The 19123-nt window shown below is 42.1% G+C and overlaps 1 protein-coding gene and 1 pseudogene across 1 annotated transcript; one reads left to right on the forward strand and one right to left on the reverse strand.

The window, feature by feature from the left end:
• Positions 1-6177: 6177 nt before the first annotated feature.
• Positions 6178-7100, reverse strand: LOC128846834 (olfactory receptor 10A7-like; annotated as a pseudogene).
• Positions 7101-17498: 10398 nt separating this feature from the next.
• LOC128846635 (olfactory receptor 10A7-like) lies at positions 17499-18458 on the forward strand. Its single transcript, XM_054045869.1, has one exon. The coding sequence runs from the start codon at positions 17499-17501 to the stop codon at positions 18456-18458; it is 960 nt and encodes a 319-aa protein (XP_053901844.1).
• Positions 18459-19123: the final 665 nt, after the last annotated feature.

A 19123-nucleotide genomic window follows, 5' to 3' on the forward strand; every position in this document is an offset into this window, starting at 1 on the left:
TGTGAAGACTGTGTAGGAAAGAGAGAGCAGCTTCTTGGTATTTGTGGAGTAGATAGATTTGGGTCGGAGGTAGGTCAAACTGGCGGTGTCGTAGAATAGAGTCACCACAATGAAGTGAGAGGAGCAGGTGGAAAAGATTTTGGGCCTGCCTATGGCTGTTGGCATTTTTAGGATAGTGGAGATGATATGGACATAGGAAAAGAGGATAATCAGAAAGGGTGGAGAGGTAAGTATAGTGGAGGCAATTAATGCATACATACAAAAAGGTAGGAATCTGCACAGATGAACTCTAGAACTGATGGGTGCATCACAGAAGAAGCGGTTCAATTAATTGGACCTGCAAAATGGGAAACTAAACAACCATGTTGTTTGCAGGAATCTCTGAGGTCCAAGAAGTCACTGCCAGGTTTTTACAAAATTTCTTGTTCATGATGGTGGTGTACTGCAGTGGGTCACATATAGCCACATAGCCATGGCGGACAGGAGGAAGAACTCTGTGATGCCAAAGAAGAAGAAGAAATACATATGTGTCATGTCACCAGAGAAGTGGATGTCTTTATTCTTAGAGAGGAGGTTCATCAGCATCTTTGGTACAGTGACTAAATTGAATAAGATGTCCACAAAGGACAAGTTCTGGAGGAAGAAATACATGGGGCAGTGAAGGGCAGGGTCCACTAGGGTGATAAGGATGATGAGAATGTTTGCCATCAGTGTTAGCAGATAAATAACCAGAAATGCCACAAAAAAGCAGAAGCTGGATCTGGGGCAGATCGGAGAACCCCAGGAGAATGAACTCAGTGACCAAGGTCTCATGACATTTTTTTAAAAAAGCATTTATAATCTGGAGTCATGGTAAAGTAAGATCTAGGAATAAATTCTGCCCTGTGTTTTTTCTTGAACAACATCAGAGCTTCTGTATATATGTAACTGAGAGCATAGCCTGGGTCTTCTTGAATTCGATCTGCTGGGGAGGTGGGGTTTGCTGCCTCCAGGATTCTAGTATAAGGATAGATTTTTTCAATTCCTCTTCAGAAATGTTTTTCTCCAGTTCCCGGTTCAAGTTAGACAACAGTTGGTATGGCTAAGATTTGGCAAAGATCCACAGTGTCTCAAAACATCATCAAAATGCAGTGTGATGCTCGTTCCCTTTTACACCTCATCAGGGTAATGATGGAAGAAAGGAGCAGATACCACCCAGAAGTATGTGTTCTGCATGAGAGAAACAAACACAGAAATGGGGGGGGGGGGGAACTGTAGCTTTCATATGATTCCCACCAGCAAACTTAATTCTGTTGATGTTGCTTAAATGTGTACCACACATCTTTGTATCCCTGCCTCACTTGCTCCACTTAAATGGAAAAGAGTCTACAACTGCTGACTGGCAGAGGCACATGTAGAAATTAAATACTCTTCTTTATTTGTTTTCAAAAATTACAACATGCTACTAGGTTGACAAGTCAGGATTGCCGGTGTCAGGCCCTAGAAAGAAAAAACAAACAACACCCCTCCCTGCCCCCCCCCTCCCCAGAAAACCAGGCTGGTGAAAAAAATCAAAAAATAATGAATGATACAGCCATAGAGCAATAGAGTTCATGGCCTGAAGGGCCCACTGGATCATCTAGTGAGAACTCCTCTCTATCACAGGCCTGCAACACCAGCCATCACCTGCCCACTTAACCCAACAATGACTGGAGTCTGAAAAAAAAAACATAAAATACAAAGAAAACAGTGAAACAAAAAAGAAAAAGGGGGAAAGAGGTTCAGTGTTACAGCACACACAGAAACATGCACACCCCCACACCGCCCATTCCCCACCCACACCAACGCACACCCACATACTCAGCGGGAAGACAAGAGCCTTATGAAGAACATGAAACACACAAAAATAAAGAGAATGACAATGAAGACCAAGGACTAATCATAATGAAGAGCAGTAAAAATGAAAACATGAAATAAAACACAAAATAGACAATTTCCCCCCCATCAAATGAATAATTTAAAAAAAAATTAAAAGAGCCCAGCTGATGGAACAAGTCTCATTGTCTCATTGCTTCCTTGTACTCCCCCTTTTGTCTGTCTCCATCTGTTGTCTCTTGTCTTATATTGTAAGATCTTTTTTGTTCTGAGTTTGTACAATACCTATCACAATGGGGTCATGGTCATGGGCTAGGGCCTCTACCTATTATGGTGATACAAAGAAATAACAATAACAACAAGTGAGGCGGGATGTGGGAGTTGTTATAGGTTCGACATGCAGCCAACATAATCCCTTAACAAGAAAGAAATGACCAGTTCAGGGTAAATTTGCTACCCTAACTTAACAGCTACACAAAGAGCTGTGCAGGACCTGAAATTTCTGTTTTGAAATTCTTGTGAGGTGGACAGACTGGTGGGAAACCAGAGAAGCAGATTCAGAGCAAGCCTGCCTTATTACTATTGAAACCTTAGAAAGAATCAATATATTCCTGTAGAACAATCTGATTCTGTCAAATCAGCATTTCCTGATGGAAAATGGTTCAGGGCAGGAAAGAGCTATAATGAATTTTAAACAGGAGGGAATAACTCAGGGCCCCTGACTCCCATCCAGGACACTCTCCACTGGTCCAGATAAACCATCAGACACAGCAGTGTGTCACCCAACTCCCATTGAAAGTCAATGAGACCTTGTTGCCTGACTCCATCCGGTGCCTGTGAAAATCTCTGTCTAAATGTACAAGGAGCCGAATTCTTAGCTGTGTAGCTCAGGGCAGCTCCACTTATTTTCAGTTCCCATCAGCTGGAGATTGAGATCACATGCTGCCATTTTCAGAGGGGGTGGGGGATAAACATTCCTGTCCACCTAAAAGTTGTCATGCTTACTGTTAGGCAATGGGTTTAAAACAAACAAAGGGAAGTATTTTTTCACACAATGCATAGTCAACCTGTGGAACCCCTTGCTAGAGGATGTTGTGAAGGCCAAGACTATAATAAGGTTCAAAAAAGAACTAGATAAGTTCATGGAGGATAGGTGCATCAATGGCTATTGGCCAGGATGGACAGGTATGGTGTCCCTAGCCTCTGTTTGCCAGAAGCTGGGAATGGGCAACAGGGGATAGATTACTTGATGATTACCTATTCTGTTCATTCCCTCTGGGGCACCTGGCATTGACCACTGTCGGAAGACAGAATACTGGGCTAGATGGTCTGAACCAGTATGACCACTCTAATGTTCTTATCTTCGTCTGGAGGACAGTTTGGGGAAACAGCTGGAGAATAGTCAGATAAAGCAATTTAGAGTTAAAATAAATTTATGTAATCTTTTTTTTTAACTTGTTTAAAAGTCCTCACTTTCATTCTCATCTAGACATGTGTCACAACAGATTTGGTCTATACACACTATTTTTGTACGCATTGTTCTGTACTGACCAACCAATGGGATCTGGGCACATAAACCCATCAGGATCCTTTCAGAATTCCAGCCATCCACTTTACTACAGTAGCCTCATAGAATGAAATGTGACCACTCATGCTACCAAATGAGTGGCAAAATTTGCAGGATCAATCGCTAAAGAATTTCTGCTCTCAGATATAGTTCTTCAGTGTCAGAGGCTTAAAGCCTTATCTTTCAAAGTTGGAGTTTATGGCACTCAAAAAAAAATAATTAATCCTTGATGGGAAAAATCATTCATTTGAACGAGAATTACTCACTGGATTAGGCACAGACATGTATGATCATTGCAGACATGAATTATTATGATTAATAATAATAATTCAAGTAAAGAAGAAGATAAAGGCTTAGAAGGAATGTGCAGTGGCAGGGAAGCCAAAAGAAGAGATAGAGCAGCGAGCAAAGTGTCTATATTGCTCAGGGCAGCTGGCACATCAGGAAGGATGAGAGTAAAGGAAGCATCAAATGTATTTAGCTATAAAGAGGTTATTAGAGTCTTCAGTGAGAAGAAACCGGGTTCAAACTGGAGAAAGTCAGTTAAAGGTAAGGGAATAAAAGAGCTGTTATTCCTGTTTCAATAGAGCACAACAGCTGGGGAGTATCAATTTCATAAATAGTAATGAGACAGGTGAGGTCAGTTTCAGCTCTCTGCCCTTATGAACCTGGAGGAAGCTGGACGATTTTACGTGTCTAATGAGGTAAATCACTGGTAGTGGTGGGTATCCGTTTCTTGTCTGAGTAACATGGCAGGATCCATAACAAATGAATCCTACTTCATTGGAAGGATTTAAATATCTCTAGACAAGAACTCCCTTTATTGCAGCCCATGGACATCCTCACCCATGTCTGGAATTAATGGTGGCTCCTCCACAGCAGAGCCACTTTAGTTACCTTTGATAAATCCCCTTAAACCACAGCTGGGACAGCTGCTTCTGTGTCATCTTCTCTTTTTGTTTAGGGAATGACTCATTAAACTTCTTTACTCAAATTCATAGATATGTTCCCATGATTCCTGTGCCTATATAACTGGGGGAAAATTTTAGTGATAGTGGTGCACCAAACCACACCTTGTGCTTTTGATAATTTCCCCTGGTTTCCTTCTCTCCCTAATATTGATTTTAAATCAATGGTTGTTGTCAGAGGTGTTTGCCTGCCTGCTTCCGTGCTTGACAGAACACAATTTTTAATGCATTAATGGGACTATGCTATCCTAGCTTCACCTTCTCTCTAATAGCTGTTCTCAAGGAAATGTTGTATCGAACCATGTAAATGCAACCCTGTGTGAACTACTAGTGATGGGCCCCTTTCACATGTGGTGAAAATTATCAGAGCTCCACTATAGCCATTGGGCCAGATTGCCAGCTGCTGTAGCCTAACATTGCTCCACTTATGGTGTGCAGTTATTTTACTGCCTAGATCATGAGAGAAACCTGAATAAAATCTAGTGGTGAGAGCGGTTTGTTAGAAAAGAATTAATAAATAGTGTTATTTTGCCCGACTGCAGAGAGGGGAACGATCCAGTGTCATGTTCTTCAGTTTTTATTGTTTCCACAAACATTTCTTCATGCTCACTGGGACTTCTGTGTAAGAATAATAATTAATCAGACATGGATGAATATATTTATTGCTGGTTCTCATTTTATTCCAGCCAAACCCTATTTATTTATTTAGTCATTTAAATACTTTCTGCTCTACAATAAAATAACAGCCAATCAAAACTCTGTGTGGCCTTGAAAATCTTTTCAAAAGGTACTTTTCAACAATTAAACCCAGTCAAATACCACAAGGTCAAACAACCCAGCAGCAACATAGATATGACAGAAACTGAGCCCTCATCCCCCCCACATCCAGCTCCCAGAATCTCTCACCAGTGTCCCACAGCATGACTACCCAGCCCTAGCCAATCCCATATCTCCCTGTGTGCAGCAGAGAAAGAAGATAACACTTGCTCCGTGCCCTGAAGGTTGACAAACTCATGAAAAGTTGGAGCACAGGGGCTATGAATTCCAAAGATGTGGGACTCTCATGTATAACAACCTGACAAAAAGCCTCCTCCCATAGACCAATGAGGCTCCAGCTCTGTTACTTCCACTGACTTTAACTGTGGCAGAGGGTGACCTGTGGATCCATTAGATAGAGTTTTATGGCAGAGAATCCAAGTTGGTTAAAGGAGTAAGGTGCCTAAATATCCTTGGAACTCAGTCAGAGCTGTATGCCTAACTTTCAGCCCACATGTCAAAACGGTCATATTAGAATCAGCCTGGAAGCCAGCAGCGAGCTCATGCAGAAGAGAGATATAAGATATGGTCATGGGAAGAAACATTGCATGGACACTTTACAGGTACACCAGGAAAGAAGAGGTTTTATTCTCATCTCATTTTGAGTGGTATAAATCTGGAGTTACTCTAGATATTCAGAGGTATATCTGAGCTCAGACTCCAATTCATGGTCCTTGTTTAAAATATAAGTTGAGGTTTTTAAAGGGAACTAAGAGACTTGGGCACCCAAATTTCCATTCAAATTGGGCCCATGATGCACAATGTATTTATATTAAAACTAGGTGTAGGATTTGCAATGGATGTAAGGAATTTGGGGACCTATCTCCTGTTGACCCCCATTGCCCTTTTGAAAGTCCCAACAAAAACAATACAGTTTGAGATTTATATTCTCTCCGTGTATGATACCAAAGGCTACATGGTAACAGCCTTTGAGTTAACTGAAACATTTACCTGCCTGGGGAGAAAAAAAAATCACAGTTGCCTTGAATATATTTGCCAGCCCAGCATTTTCCTGAGGGCTCCCTTCACCTCTTTGTTCCTCAGGCTGTAGATGATGGGGTTTAACATGGGTGTGAAGACCGTGTAGGAGAGAGAGATGAGCTTCTTGGTGTCTGGGGAGTAGCCAGATTTAGGTCGGAAATAGGTCAAGCCAGCTGTGCTGTAGAACAGAGTCACCACCATGAGGTGAGAGGAGCAGGTGGAGAAGGTCTTGAGTCTGCCTTCAGCCGAGGGTATCCTCAGGATGGTGGAGATGATGCAGATGTAGGAGACCAGGATGAGGATGAAGGGGAACAATACAATTACAATGGTGCCAGTCACAGCATACATCTCGAATAGGTAGGTGTCCCCACACACCAGTTTCAACACCGGGGGGCTGTCACAGAAGAAGTGGTTGATTTCAGTGGGACCACAGAAGGGAAAACTGAACAGCCAAGTCGTCTGCACTGTACCTACAGGAATCCGTGAGACCCATGAAGTCACTGCCAGCTGGACGCAAATCCTCCTGTTCATGACGACTGTATAGCACAGCGGTCGTAGGCCATGGCGGCCAGGAGGAAGCACTCTGTGCTGCCAAAGAAGAAGAAGAAATACATCTGCAAGATGCAGCCATGGAAGAAGATGGTTTGATTGGCAGACAGGAGGTTCGCCAGCATCTTAGGGACAATGACTGAGGTGAAGCAGATCTCCAGGCAGGACAAGTTCTGGAGGAAGAAGTACATCGGGCTTTGTAGAGCAGGCTCCACTGTTGTGATGAGGATGATGAGAATGTTACCCATCAGAGTTATCACGTAAGCAGCCAGGAATACCACAAAGAGCAGGCACTGGAGCTGGGGGAGATTGGAGAACCCTAGGAGAATGAACTCAGTGACCATGGTCTGGTTGGCCCAGGTCATTCTGTCACCATTCAGGGTAATTTCATTTATATTTCCCCCCTAATGTTCCACCAAGGGCACCCACTCTACGCTCTGAGCTCCGCAGCTGTCACCTCTCTGGGGTAGAGACTCATGTCTCTCCCTCTTTACCAGAGCGCTTCGAGCCCTGCCTACATTCTAATTTCCCCAGTAAGCCAGACTGCCTTAGCAGGCCTACATCTGTGCTTTCCTTTCTCTTCCAAGCCTACAAACGGATTAATTCCCCCCAGCTATATGCTACCATGCAATTCTTTCTAAGCAAGAACGTTTACTCTTAAGGTGAAAGCATTACAGAGAAAACATATTAAAATAATAAAAGAACCTATATGCATGCTCATAAGATAACCAGAGATCACCTCAACTCCAGCAAGGGCTCTGCTAGGAGTTGTTCCTTCCAAACCCACCAAAGGGTTTTTCTGAGGTTACAAGTTCATAGCAGCATTAGCTCAGAACTCACACATGCATGAAAACTTTTGCCCCTCCTTTATACAGCCTGGACCTTTGTTTTTCAGATTCCAGGAACAGGTAATCAGCCGAGAATAGCTCTCTCCTCAGGGCATAGCTTCAAATGGCTGGGTTGTTGCATAACCGAATGTGTGACATTTACATTCACCTCAACCTAGAGCTTCCCAGGAAAGCCACCAATCAGTGTATGTTCTAAATGTATATTCTTGTCTGGCCCATTCCTTAGTACAATCCTTTGAAGCTCATATGACTGCCAAGGGTTCACCACCCCTCTCCCATTCTGGACAGGTTACAGATAATCCTGGCCCACAATAAATTATAAACCATTAATTTAATACAATGGACTCCAAAGATACTTAAACTTAATTCAATAAGGTTTTTCAAGGATATTGCAGGAAATTGCCATATCGGCAACACATTCTTCTAAACATTCTTAATCTGAGTCTGAATGAGGTTACGAAGAGAGTAATCCATTTCTCCTGAAGCCTTCAGATTTCCCGTCCTCTTTGGTAAGTTTAGTTATGTTCAGTGGAATTCACGCTGCAGGCAAGGTAGTATTTCCTCTCTCTCTGATTGTCATGGAAAGTGGTCAGAAGTGTCACCTTCTGGACTACCCCATTTATGATCCACCTTCTGTTCCTGAGGCAGCCACTGACTATGAGCAAGATATTAAAATCTCTGAGTAATATAGTGTGATGGAAATGCTCTGTTATTTCAAGCCAGTGTCAGAGTACAAGTGGAAGCCAATAGAAGTCTGTGATCTGCAAAACAAACAAGAATGAAAAACAAAACAAAACAGAAAAGTAACTAGGAAATTGTTTGGACTGTGGTTTTCACAGCCTCTAACTGGGGCGGGGTGTGAAATGGTTTTCCCATCCAGCAAGAATTTTTGAGATTTCAGAAAAAATATTCCCATCTTGAATCAGGCCAAAAAATCTTTTGTGAACCAACAAACCAAATAATTCAACTGATGAATGAATCAATCAACCAATCAAGCAGTCACTCAATTTGAGGCAATGAAAATGTTTTGTTTTGTTAATTTTGAAAAATGCTTCATTTGAATTTTAACCTTTTTATTCTTTCTAAATAAAGTTTAATTTTGAAATAAAAAAGTCATTTTCAACTGAAATGTTTTGTTTAGAAGATGTCCATTTTTTGAGCAGAGAATTTCATTGAAACTCATCAGAAATTCATTCATTTTCCCATGTATGCATTCAGTTTACATGAATCAGCATTTTTCAGCAAAAAATATTTTGTAGAAAAATTCTCAGAGAACTCTATTCCAATGGGTTGTCCGCTGGTATAATTAAGACCAGAACTTGTCAAACGTCTTTATCCATTTCCCACATGACCTCCAAATCAGATAAATTGTGATCCATTTGTCTCTGTTTTATCACAGAGGTCTGAACATTCTAGATGTTATAGTTCCTTGCTATTCATAACATCTTGTGATACTGAGGGGAGAGTTTCAAAGGCAAAAAGGAGAATTAATTGATTATCCCCTTTGTGACTCATAGACTCATAGAATCATAGGAGAGGAAGGGACCTCGAGAGGTCATTTAGTCCAATTCCTTGCACTCAGGGCAAGGCTACGTCTTTACTAGACCATCCCTGATGAGTGTTTGTCTGACCTGTTCTTAAAAACCTCCAATGATGGAGATTCCACACCCTCCCTAGGCAATTTGTTCCAGTTCTTAACCACCCTGACAGTTATGAAATCTTTCCTAATGCCCAGCCTAAATCACCCTTGCTGCAATTGAATCCCATTACTTGTCTTATCCTCAGAGGTTAAGAACAATTCTTCTCCCTCCTCCTTGTAACAACCTTTTATTTACTTGAAAACTGTTATCATGTCCCCCCTCTGTCTTCTCTTCTCAAGACTAAACAAATCCAGTTCTTTCAATCTTTCCTTATAGGTCATGTTTTCTAGATGTTTAATAATTTTTGTTGCTCTGCTCTGGACTTTCTCATATTTGTCCACATCTTTCCTAAAATGTGGCGCCCAGAACTGGACACAACACTTCAGTTGAGGCCTAATCATCACTAAGTAGAGTGGGAGAATTACTTCTCATGTCTTGTTTAGTGCTCCTGCTAATACATCCCAGAATGATGTTCATCTTTTTGCAACAGTGTTACACTGTTGACTCATATTTTGCTTGTGATCCACTATATGTAACTCCCAGATCCCTTTCTGCAGTACTCCTTCCTAGGCAATCATTTCCCAATTTGTATGTGTGCAACTGATTGTTCCTTCCTAAATGGAGTACTTTGCATTTGTCCTTTACATTATTAAAAAAAAATGCATTTTTACCAAACCTACTTATACAGGAGGCCAGAGGAAAGCATTGAAGAGCTAGTGATGCCTATGTGGAAGGCTGTTGACGAATCAGGAAGAGTAAGCCTAAAGAAACACCTCTTGGATGAAGCTGGAAAAGTGTTCATCAGAGTCCTTTGGTAAAGGATAGTTTCAGGGGGAGTGAAGGGAGGAGAACTCACTGTTGAGGCAACCAATGCGGTGGGAAGGAAGACAAGAGAACAAGAATGAAGAGTGCATGGGACATCAAAAGTGTTAAAAGTTTCTCTTAATCTTTCAACGGTGCACTACAAAAATATAATAGATAGATAGATAGATAGATAGATAGATAGAACAGTAACCAGGATTAATAATGAAGCAGGTTTCACATCTCTGGAAATATGAACCTGCTAGTTATTTCATCTGTTTAAGAAGGTAAATCACCGACAATGGTGTGTAAAGTTTGCCTTTTGGAGCAACACAGAAATAGGTGAAAGAATGTCAACATCTGGAGGGAGAGAATACTGCTAAACTCATCTCATGACAATCTTTACCTTCCTCTGCCAGAGTGAGGGTTTCCTACGGACAGCAAAACACGGTTGGTTTAGTCTTCTTATCTGGATTTACTCATCAGCACTGGGACACTTCAACAGAGACATCCCACGATAGCAACTACAGGCAAATTGGCTGTTTACACATTACCTTAATCATACCATAAAACCTGCTAATATAGCTTTAGCATTGCGGTTAAGTGAGTTGATGTGATCAGGCAATGTTTCATTCCCCGATGCTGTCCTTCTCTGAGGTGTCTGGTAACATATTTATGGCATCATGAGATGTTTATGTGGCCTTCTCCCCAAGGACCTTGTTTCCTGGGAACTCATTATTGCCTAGTGCAACTATACACATACAGTTGGCTTGATAACTATTACCTCATTTATTGGTGGGGTGTTCTGAATGGTGATGGGCCTGAGCCAACCCTGCAGGATAGAGTGCTCCTACATTTGAGAGAGTTTGGAACTCAAAACCTGATGATGATGATTTTGATGATGATGATGATGATGATGAAGAAGAAGAAGAAGAAAAAGAAGCTGTTGAAATATCACCTATCAGGGATGGTCTAGATCAGGGGTTCCCAAACTGGAGAAATGTTCAGGGGTGCACGGCTGGGGCCCAGGACAACCCCCACAGGGGGTGGGGAGGGAGCACCACCCAGCTCTGCTCCTGGTCCTGGCCCTGGCTGCTGGCCCTAGTTGCCAGCCCTGTTCCTGGGGACATGCTAGCCCAACACCTGAGGTCCCTGCCGCCAGCCCCATGCCGGGGCCCCAGATCCTGGCCTGGTCCTGGCCTGGTGGAGACACTGCTCCCAGCCTTGCCCCCAGCTGTGGCTCCAGCCTCAGCCTCCTTACCCCTGTCTCATCCCCCTTCCCAGAATTGAGGCCCCGCTCCTGGTTCTGGCTCTGGATTGGGTGGGGGGATAGGGGCAAGGGTGTGTGTGAAGTAAAAGGTTTGGGGAACACTAGTCTAGATGATAGTTGTGCCATGAGTGCAGGGGATTGGATTAGATGACCTCTCGAGGTCCCTTCCAGTCTTTTGATTCTATAATTCTATGACTTATATTACATCAGTGGCTTGAGGGCTCAGTGGAGATCAGGTTCCATTGTGCCAGGCACTGGACAAACACACAGTGCGGATCAGTTCTTTCCTGGAAGAGCTCAAGGTCTAAATAGACAAGAGAGAAATGTCAGGAGGGAAAGCAGAAACCTGAAGGAGAAATGAAGTGACTTGTCCAAGTTCACAAAGTAGGTCAGTGCCAGAGCTGACAATGGTTTCCAAATGTCCTGAATCCTATTCAAGTACCCCTACGTCAATGAAGGCTAGGGTTGTAAAATTAGCTAAACTAAGGCATCCTATTGGCGCATCTAACTCCCTTGGGTTCCCTTGAAACATGCAAATGAAGAACTGAGGAGTGGATAGGTAGATGGATAGGAAGAGGAAGTTATTGTATAATTATGTGGATGGATGGAAAGTTACAGTAGCTAGAGGGACTGATACATAAAGCAGGTGGATAGTTATAGTAGGTGGATGGATGGATTATTTAAATGGATGGATAGACATCCCCCTGCCCCAATGAGCCCCACTCACATGAGCAGCACTACTAATGCCCAGAGCAAACCCATTCACATGAACAATCACACATGACTAGAGCTTGCTCACATTATCAGTCCAAGCCCCAGGCCCTGTTCACATGAGTGCTGCAGTCTCAGTTCCTCATGACTGTATTCATAGAGTCACAGAGTATCAGGCCAGAAGGGACCATTTGACCAACTAGTCTGAGCTCCTGCAGTACACAGAACATTACATTTCATTGAGTTACTCCTTTATTGAGCCTAATAACTTGTGTTGGAGTGAGGTCAGGTCTACATGGTGGATAATGCTCACTTACAGTGGTGTGATTTCTAACGCTCACATTAATTAGTCTGCATAGACCCTGCTGGTGTGCTCCCTGGTGTGCTTTAACACAGTGTTGTTTGAAAGAGGACTAAGTTAAAGTGCATTAGGGAACCTTTAGCGTGTGCCAGCAGGGTCTACATGAATTAATTAAAATGCAACACCCTAGTGAGCTTCAGGTATCGCACACTTATAAGTGTGCATTGCCCCACCAGGTAGACAAGCCCTAGAGCATGACTTGTGTTTCTCTAAAGCACATCTTCCAGCAAGGAATACAGACTTAATCTGAAGACATCAACAGATGAAGAATCCACCCCTTCCCTCAGTAGTTTGTGCCAAAGGTTAATCACCACCACTGGTAAAAATGTGAGCTTTATTTGTAATTTGATTTTGTCTGGCTTCAGTTTGTAACCATTGGCTCTTATTCTGCCTTTCTCAGATAAATAGACCTATTTACTGTCACAAATATACTGTACTTACACACACACAGGTACCTTTCTCCAAGCTTAGTGGCACAAGTAATCACTGTGGGTATTGACACACATAGTCTCACACTTACTTTCCTCAAAAGAGTTGTTCCATGTCCTCAGGTGAATAATGTTGATCATATCATGACATCACACGTACAATACCAGTTCAACTTAGCCATAAGATTTCCTCATGTGAGTACATTTTACTCATGGACTTAAACCATCATGGTGCCTAACTCTATAAAGAGGGTTTCACCACTGAGAATTACAAGCAGAGGGAGTCACATAACTCTGTGAGGGGGGCAGGATGTAGGACACATGCCTTTCATCAGCATCTCGAACTGGCTATCTTAGTGGCTCCCCACCTTGCATGCCAGCTTTTGTGACTCGCAGTCTAAGGTACCTAGCTTTCCCCATTAATTTACAGGGAGTCTAGGCACCTAACTCAGGTTTTTGTGAATCACAGAATTGCTCCTGTGATTTTCTAGGCACTGAAAAGTGAATTGAGGCCTAAGTAAGCACTGAGTTCGTAATGAGTAAAAATTGAGTAGGCACTTCAGGCTCTGGTCCATTATTTTATTGCATGTTATTTTATTTTTGCTTCATGTTTGCATGACAAATGCACTTCCATTCTGCAGATATATGACCTTAATTAAGGGGAAAACCCACCTTGGTTTGGATGGAGAAACTGAAACCTTCTTATAGAAAAAAAGAAGTAGAGGGAGAGAGTAAGAGAGAGAGAGTGAATTTTCTCATTGCCTTCAGTGGGAAAAGGATCAGACCAGAAGAGACAGCAAGAGACAATCACAGAGAGAAAGAGACAATGTTGGAATGTGAAATGAATGCGAACCCCACACACTGTAACTATTGCACTAAAAAACACTATGCTCCCAGGAGACCAAGGACTCTGAGGATCAAGACAACTTCAGCGACCCAACTCTTACAGTTACAGAATATATTTCACAGACACTGTCAAGGCTGGATCCCCACTTTGAACTTTAGGGTACAAATGTAGGGGCCTGCATGAAAAACTTCTAAGCTTAACTACCAGCTTAGCTCTGGTTCGGCTGCCACCATTTCAATGGATTCCCTTCCTGGGAAGCCTTGAAAAACCTTCACCAAATCCCTGGTGAAAACAAATCCAAACCCCTTGGATCTACAACAGGGAGAAATTAACCATCCCCCCTCCTTCCTCCCACCAACTCCTGGTAAATCAAGATCCAAAACCCTTGGATCTTAAAACAAGGAAAAATCAATCAGGTTCTTAAAAAGAAGGCTTTTAATTAAAGAAAAAGGTAAAAATCATCTCTGTAAAATCAGTATGGAAATTAACCTTACAGGGTAATCAAACTTAAAGAGCTCAGAGGACTCCCCTCTAGTCTCAGGTTCAAAGTACAGCAAACAAAGATAAACACTCTAGTAAAAGGTTGAGAAAAACAAAGGAAAACTAACACGCCTTGCCTGGCTATTTACTTACAAGTTTGAAATAGGAGAGACTTGTTTAGAAAGATGTGGAGAACCTGGATTGATGTCTGGTCCCTCTCAGTCCCGAGAACGAACACACTCCCAAACAAAGAACACAAACAAAAGCCTCCCCCCCCCCAAGATTTGAAAGTATCTTGTCCCCTTATTGGTCCTTTAGGTCAGATGCCAGCCAGGTTACCTGAGCTTCTTAACCCTTTACAGGGAAAAGGATTTTGGAGTCTCTGGCCAGGAGGGATTTATACTACTGTACACAGGACAGCTATTACCCTTCCCTTTATAGTTATGACAGACACATTTCAAGAAGAAGCAGAACTGAAACCCAGATCCTGTTCTCATTGTAGTCAGTTGTAAAACTGTTCTTAAACTCACCCTAACCTGAACTGTAATCCTAATGGCCTCATTGGTGAAAGATCAGGGGGCAAGAAATTTAATCTCTTCCACTAACACTGGTCAGCTTTCTAGCATTGAACAGACACATGGGCCAGATTTCTTCTACAACACTAGGAACCAAATAATACAAAGAGGCTGAGAGTTTGATCCAACTCTACTTAGGGGAACCCTTGAGAAGTGAATTGGAAATTTGCCATTGATCTCACTGGAAGCAACAAAAGACTCTTAATGATTTCAGTCAACTGTTTTAACCTAATAAATACTGGAGTATGGTTCAGAGATGTTATCCCTGTGCTCACTACTGAAAAGGCAACAGAGATAGCGTAACTTCATTAACACATGGATTCTTTGGAGTCAGTGAAAAACCTTTCCAACTTCAAGAGGTCGGTAAAGAATTTCCTACAGCATTTACAGGTAGTGGTACGTGGTGTGCAGATTCTATGCAGTCAATGAAGGAAAAAAGAAAGAAAGAAAGAAAGAAAGAAAGAAAGAAAGAAAGAAAGAAAGAAAGAAAGAAAGAAATGTAGATAGATAGACAGGCCTTCCCATAGATGATAATAACAATTCTACAGTATTTTGATACCATCATCTAGACTTATATAGCAGAGATATACTTTTTTCTTCTATTCTATGGGATTTTACAAGTGTAGTTTTGGTTTGATTGGTGTTTGTTTGTTTTTTGCTTCTTACAGTTAAGGCATCTTAAGTAATAGATGGACAGTTTTTGGTATATTTTACTGGAAGTCTAAATAAATACATAATAATAAGATATGAAGCAAGTCTTCCCATTGGCTGGTGTTTTCCAGAGTTCCTAGGTGTCCATTGGATTTGTGCTCCTAACTCAGTTAGGTGATTTGGAAAATACCACTCTGAACAAAAGGAGCCAACCTCATTTTTGATGTGATTGCAATGAATTCACCAGAGTTGTCCTAGAAAATTTCTTGGCCCTTTTCTGTCTAAAGCCCCAGTTAAAGAGAGGCAAACAGGGCCAGATTGTCAAAGATATTTAGGCAGGTTAGGAGGCTAAGTCCCATTAACATCAGTTGGAGTTAGGTAGGTGTCTAAACTGCCCAGACTTTTTAAAAGCCTACTAGGTGTCTATCTGAATCTATAGCCATTCGATTAGATTCAGTCATTTAGAATTCAAAGTGATATTGATAAACTGGGGAATTGTTCTGAAATCAACACGATGAAATACAATAAAGACAAGGGTAAAGTACAGGGGTTGCCTTAGCTGGAGTACTATGTCCAGTTTCGGTGCCAGATTTTAAAAAACCTGGGAACAAATTGGAGATAGTCCAGAGGAGAGCACCAAATATGATCAGAGGTTTAGAAAACCTGATCTATGAGGACACATTGAAAGAACTTGGTATGTTTATCTAGAGAAGAGAAGATGGAGTGGGGACACAATAACAATCTGCACATAAACAACAAGGAGTCAGGTGGCACCTTAAAGACTAACAGATTTATTTGGGCATAAGCTTTCGTGGGTAAAAAACCAGTTCTTCAGATGCATTACCCATGAAAGCTTATGTCCAAATAAATCTGTTAGTCTTTAAGGTGCCACCGGACTCCTTGTTGTTTTTGTGGATACAGACTAACACGGCTATCCCCTGATATTTGACAGCCTTCACATAAGTTAAGGGAAGTTATAAAGAGGATGGTGATCAATTGTTCTCCATGTCCATTGAGGGTAGGATGAGAAGTAATTGGCTTAATTTGCAGCAAGGAAAGTTTAGGTTAGATATTAGGAAAAAATCTTTCTAACTATGTGAGTAATTAAGCAGTCGAACAGGTTGCCTAGAGAAGTTGTGGAATCCTCATCTTTGGAGGTTTTTAAGCACAGGAAAGATAGATAGACAGACATTTGGAAATCTCAGCCTAAATTCTCCAGCTCTGTCAGTATAATGACTCCCAGCAAAGTTTGGAATTCCAAATCCTCAGCACCACTGCAGATTGCTACCACTTGTATAACTTAGTCTCCTATCAGCAGTGATAGGCTTTTATCTTCCAGAGGATCAGTCAGTAGCAAGCTATCTGACACTCATTTTTCCAGTAACTTACTTAAACCACTGAAGGTGTAACCTACACACACACACACACATTCACCAGGTATGGGATAACCATAAATATAAAAGACGCTTCTTCCAGAATTTTAATGTTCATCCTCTTTGTAACTGAACACAAAGAGTTATTTTATTCTTTGAAGAAAAGGCTCCTGCTTGGACTACGGATTAGTTACCCAGTAGTGTGACATAAGCATCCACCATCTGAATGTCATGCCCCTTCAACTGTCTCAAGTTGGGCAACCAAAAATTGACACAACAAAAATACCTGGGTCACTTTTGAGAATAATTGGAGGATTAGAAAACATGCCCTAAAGTGTGCTCAGCTAAATAGATTTAGCTAAGAGAAGGTTAAGGGATGACTTGATCACAGTCTATAAATACCTACTTGGGGAACAACTATCTGATAGAGGCTCTTCAGTCTAGCATACAAAGGTAGAAAAAGATCTGATGCCTGGAAGTTGGAGTCAGACAAATACAGACTAGAAATAAGGAGTTAATTTTTAACAGTAAGAATCCTAAACCATTGGAACAACTTACCAAAGATTTTGTTGGATTCTCCATCTCTATTTTTAAATCAAGATTGCATGTTCTTTCCCCCTAAAAAGTCTGCTCTAGGAATTATTTTGGGGCAGTTCTCTGGCCTGTGTTATAAAGGAGGTAAGATTAGATGATCACAATGATATATTTTTGCCTTGGAATCTATGAATTTTCAACAGTGCATCCAGATAACCCTTCACTGCCTTCATTGCCTCTGCAGATGACACCCACTGAGGAAGCGCAATGGAGGAATCAAACCCTCATAACTGAATTCATCCTGCTGGGGTTCCCCAACCTCCTGCACCTTCAGGGTCTGCTGTTCTGCATGGTCCTGTTCATGTACATGGTGACAGTAATGGGAAACACCCTCATCATCCTTGTCATCACAGTTGACCCCACTCTCCACTCCCCTATGTACTTCTTCCTCGGGAACCTGGCCTTCATCGAGATCTGTTTCACCTTGGACACGGTGCCCAAGATGCTGGTGAACCTCCTGGCTGAGGACAAGAGCATCTCATTTGCTGGCTGCGCAGTGCAGATGTACTTCTTTTTCTTTTTTGGCTGTGCAGAGTGCTTCCTTCTAGCAGCCATGGCATACGACCGCTACATAGCCATCTGCCACCCGTTGCGCTACAACATCCTCATGAACCAACGGGTCTGCCGCAAGATGGTGGGCGGTGCCTGGGTGATCGGAGTTCCTGTCTCTCTGCTGCAAGCAGCCTGGATCTTCAACTTGCCCTTCTGTGGCACCAACAAGGTCAATCATTTCTTCTGTGATGCTCCTCCAGTGCTGAAGCTGGTCTGTGCCGACACCTACCTGTATGAGATGCAGGCTGTCGCCTCCACGTTCCTGTTCCTCATGTTCCCCTTCATGCTGATCCTGGTCTCCTACATCTGCATCCTTACCACCATCCTGAGGATGCCATCAGCTGAAAGCAGGCGCAAGACCTTCTCCACCTGCTCCTCCCACCTCATCGTGGTAACCTTGTTCTATGGGAGCGGCAGCCTGGTGTATCTAAGGCCCAAGTCTAGCTACTCCCCAGATATCAAGAAGCTCCTTTCTCTGTTCTACACGATCCTCACACCCATGTTGAACCCCATCATCTACAGCCTGAGGAACAGTGACGTGAAAGGGGCTCTGAGAAGAATGATAGGGTGGAAATTGTTTTTGCAGAATTAGTATGTGATTTGATTAGACGTTGTGTCAGCATGGAGGATTTTGACTGATATCCTGCAATCCCCATAAACACCCGGAAGAAGGGACATTGAAGTCTGAGAGGGGAGCCGATGAAGGGACAAAAGCTCAGTTATAGTAATGATAGTCTAGCAGTTGGAAGCAAGATGGTTCTTATTGTAAAGGATGTGGAATGGAACTCTGTAGACCGGGCTTCAAATCCTGGCTATATCACAGAATCTCAATTCTACTTAGACTGAGATTTTCTAAGGAAAATCAGTGCCCAAACCCCATTGATTTTCCATAGGACTTGAGCATCTAATTCCATTAGGCCTCATTGAAAATTCAAGTCTCCACCCCTCACTTTCACATCTTTAATTACTCTACAGTGACAGAGTGGATCAGAAATTACAGTGGCTTCTGTGAAAAAAACAGATTTTCCCCCAGAAAACTGAGACCCCCCAAATTGTAATTTTTTGGCTTAAAACTGGGTATTTTTAGCAGTATTTGGCTAAAAATGTTCCACATTTTTTGGTAGTTTTCAGATTTTTTTTTTTTTTGGCGGGGGGAATGACTGCTTAATATTTTCACCTGAAATATGCCAAAAAATTTCAGCTAAAAATTGCTGAAAACCTTTGGCCAGAAATAGCTGCAAACTTTTGGTTTCTGCA

Source organism: Malaclemys terrapin, chromosome 12, assembly GCF_027887155.1.
Source record: "Malaclemys terrapin pileata isolate rMalTer1 chromosome 12, rMalTer1.hap1, whole genome shotgun sequence".
NCBI lineage: Eukaryota > Metazoa > Chordata > Testudines > Emydidae > Malaclemys > Malaclemys terrapin.

Coding starts and splice junctions, on each gene's coding strand:
- LOC128846635 (XM_054045869.1), top strand. CDS start 17,499: ATGACACCCACTGAGGAAGCGCAATGGAGGAATCAAACCCTCATAACT.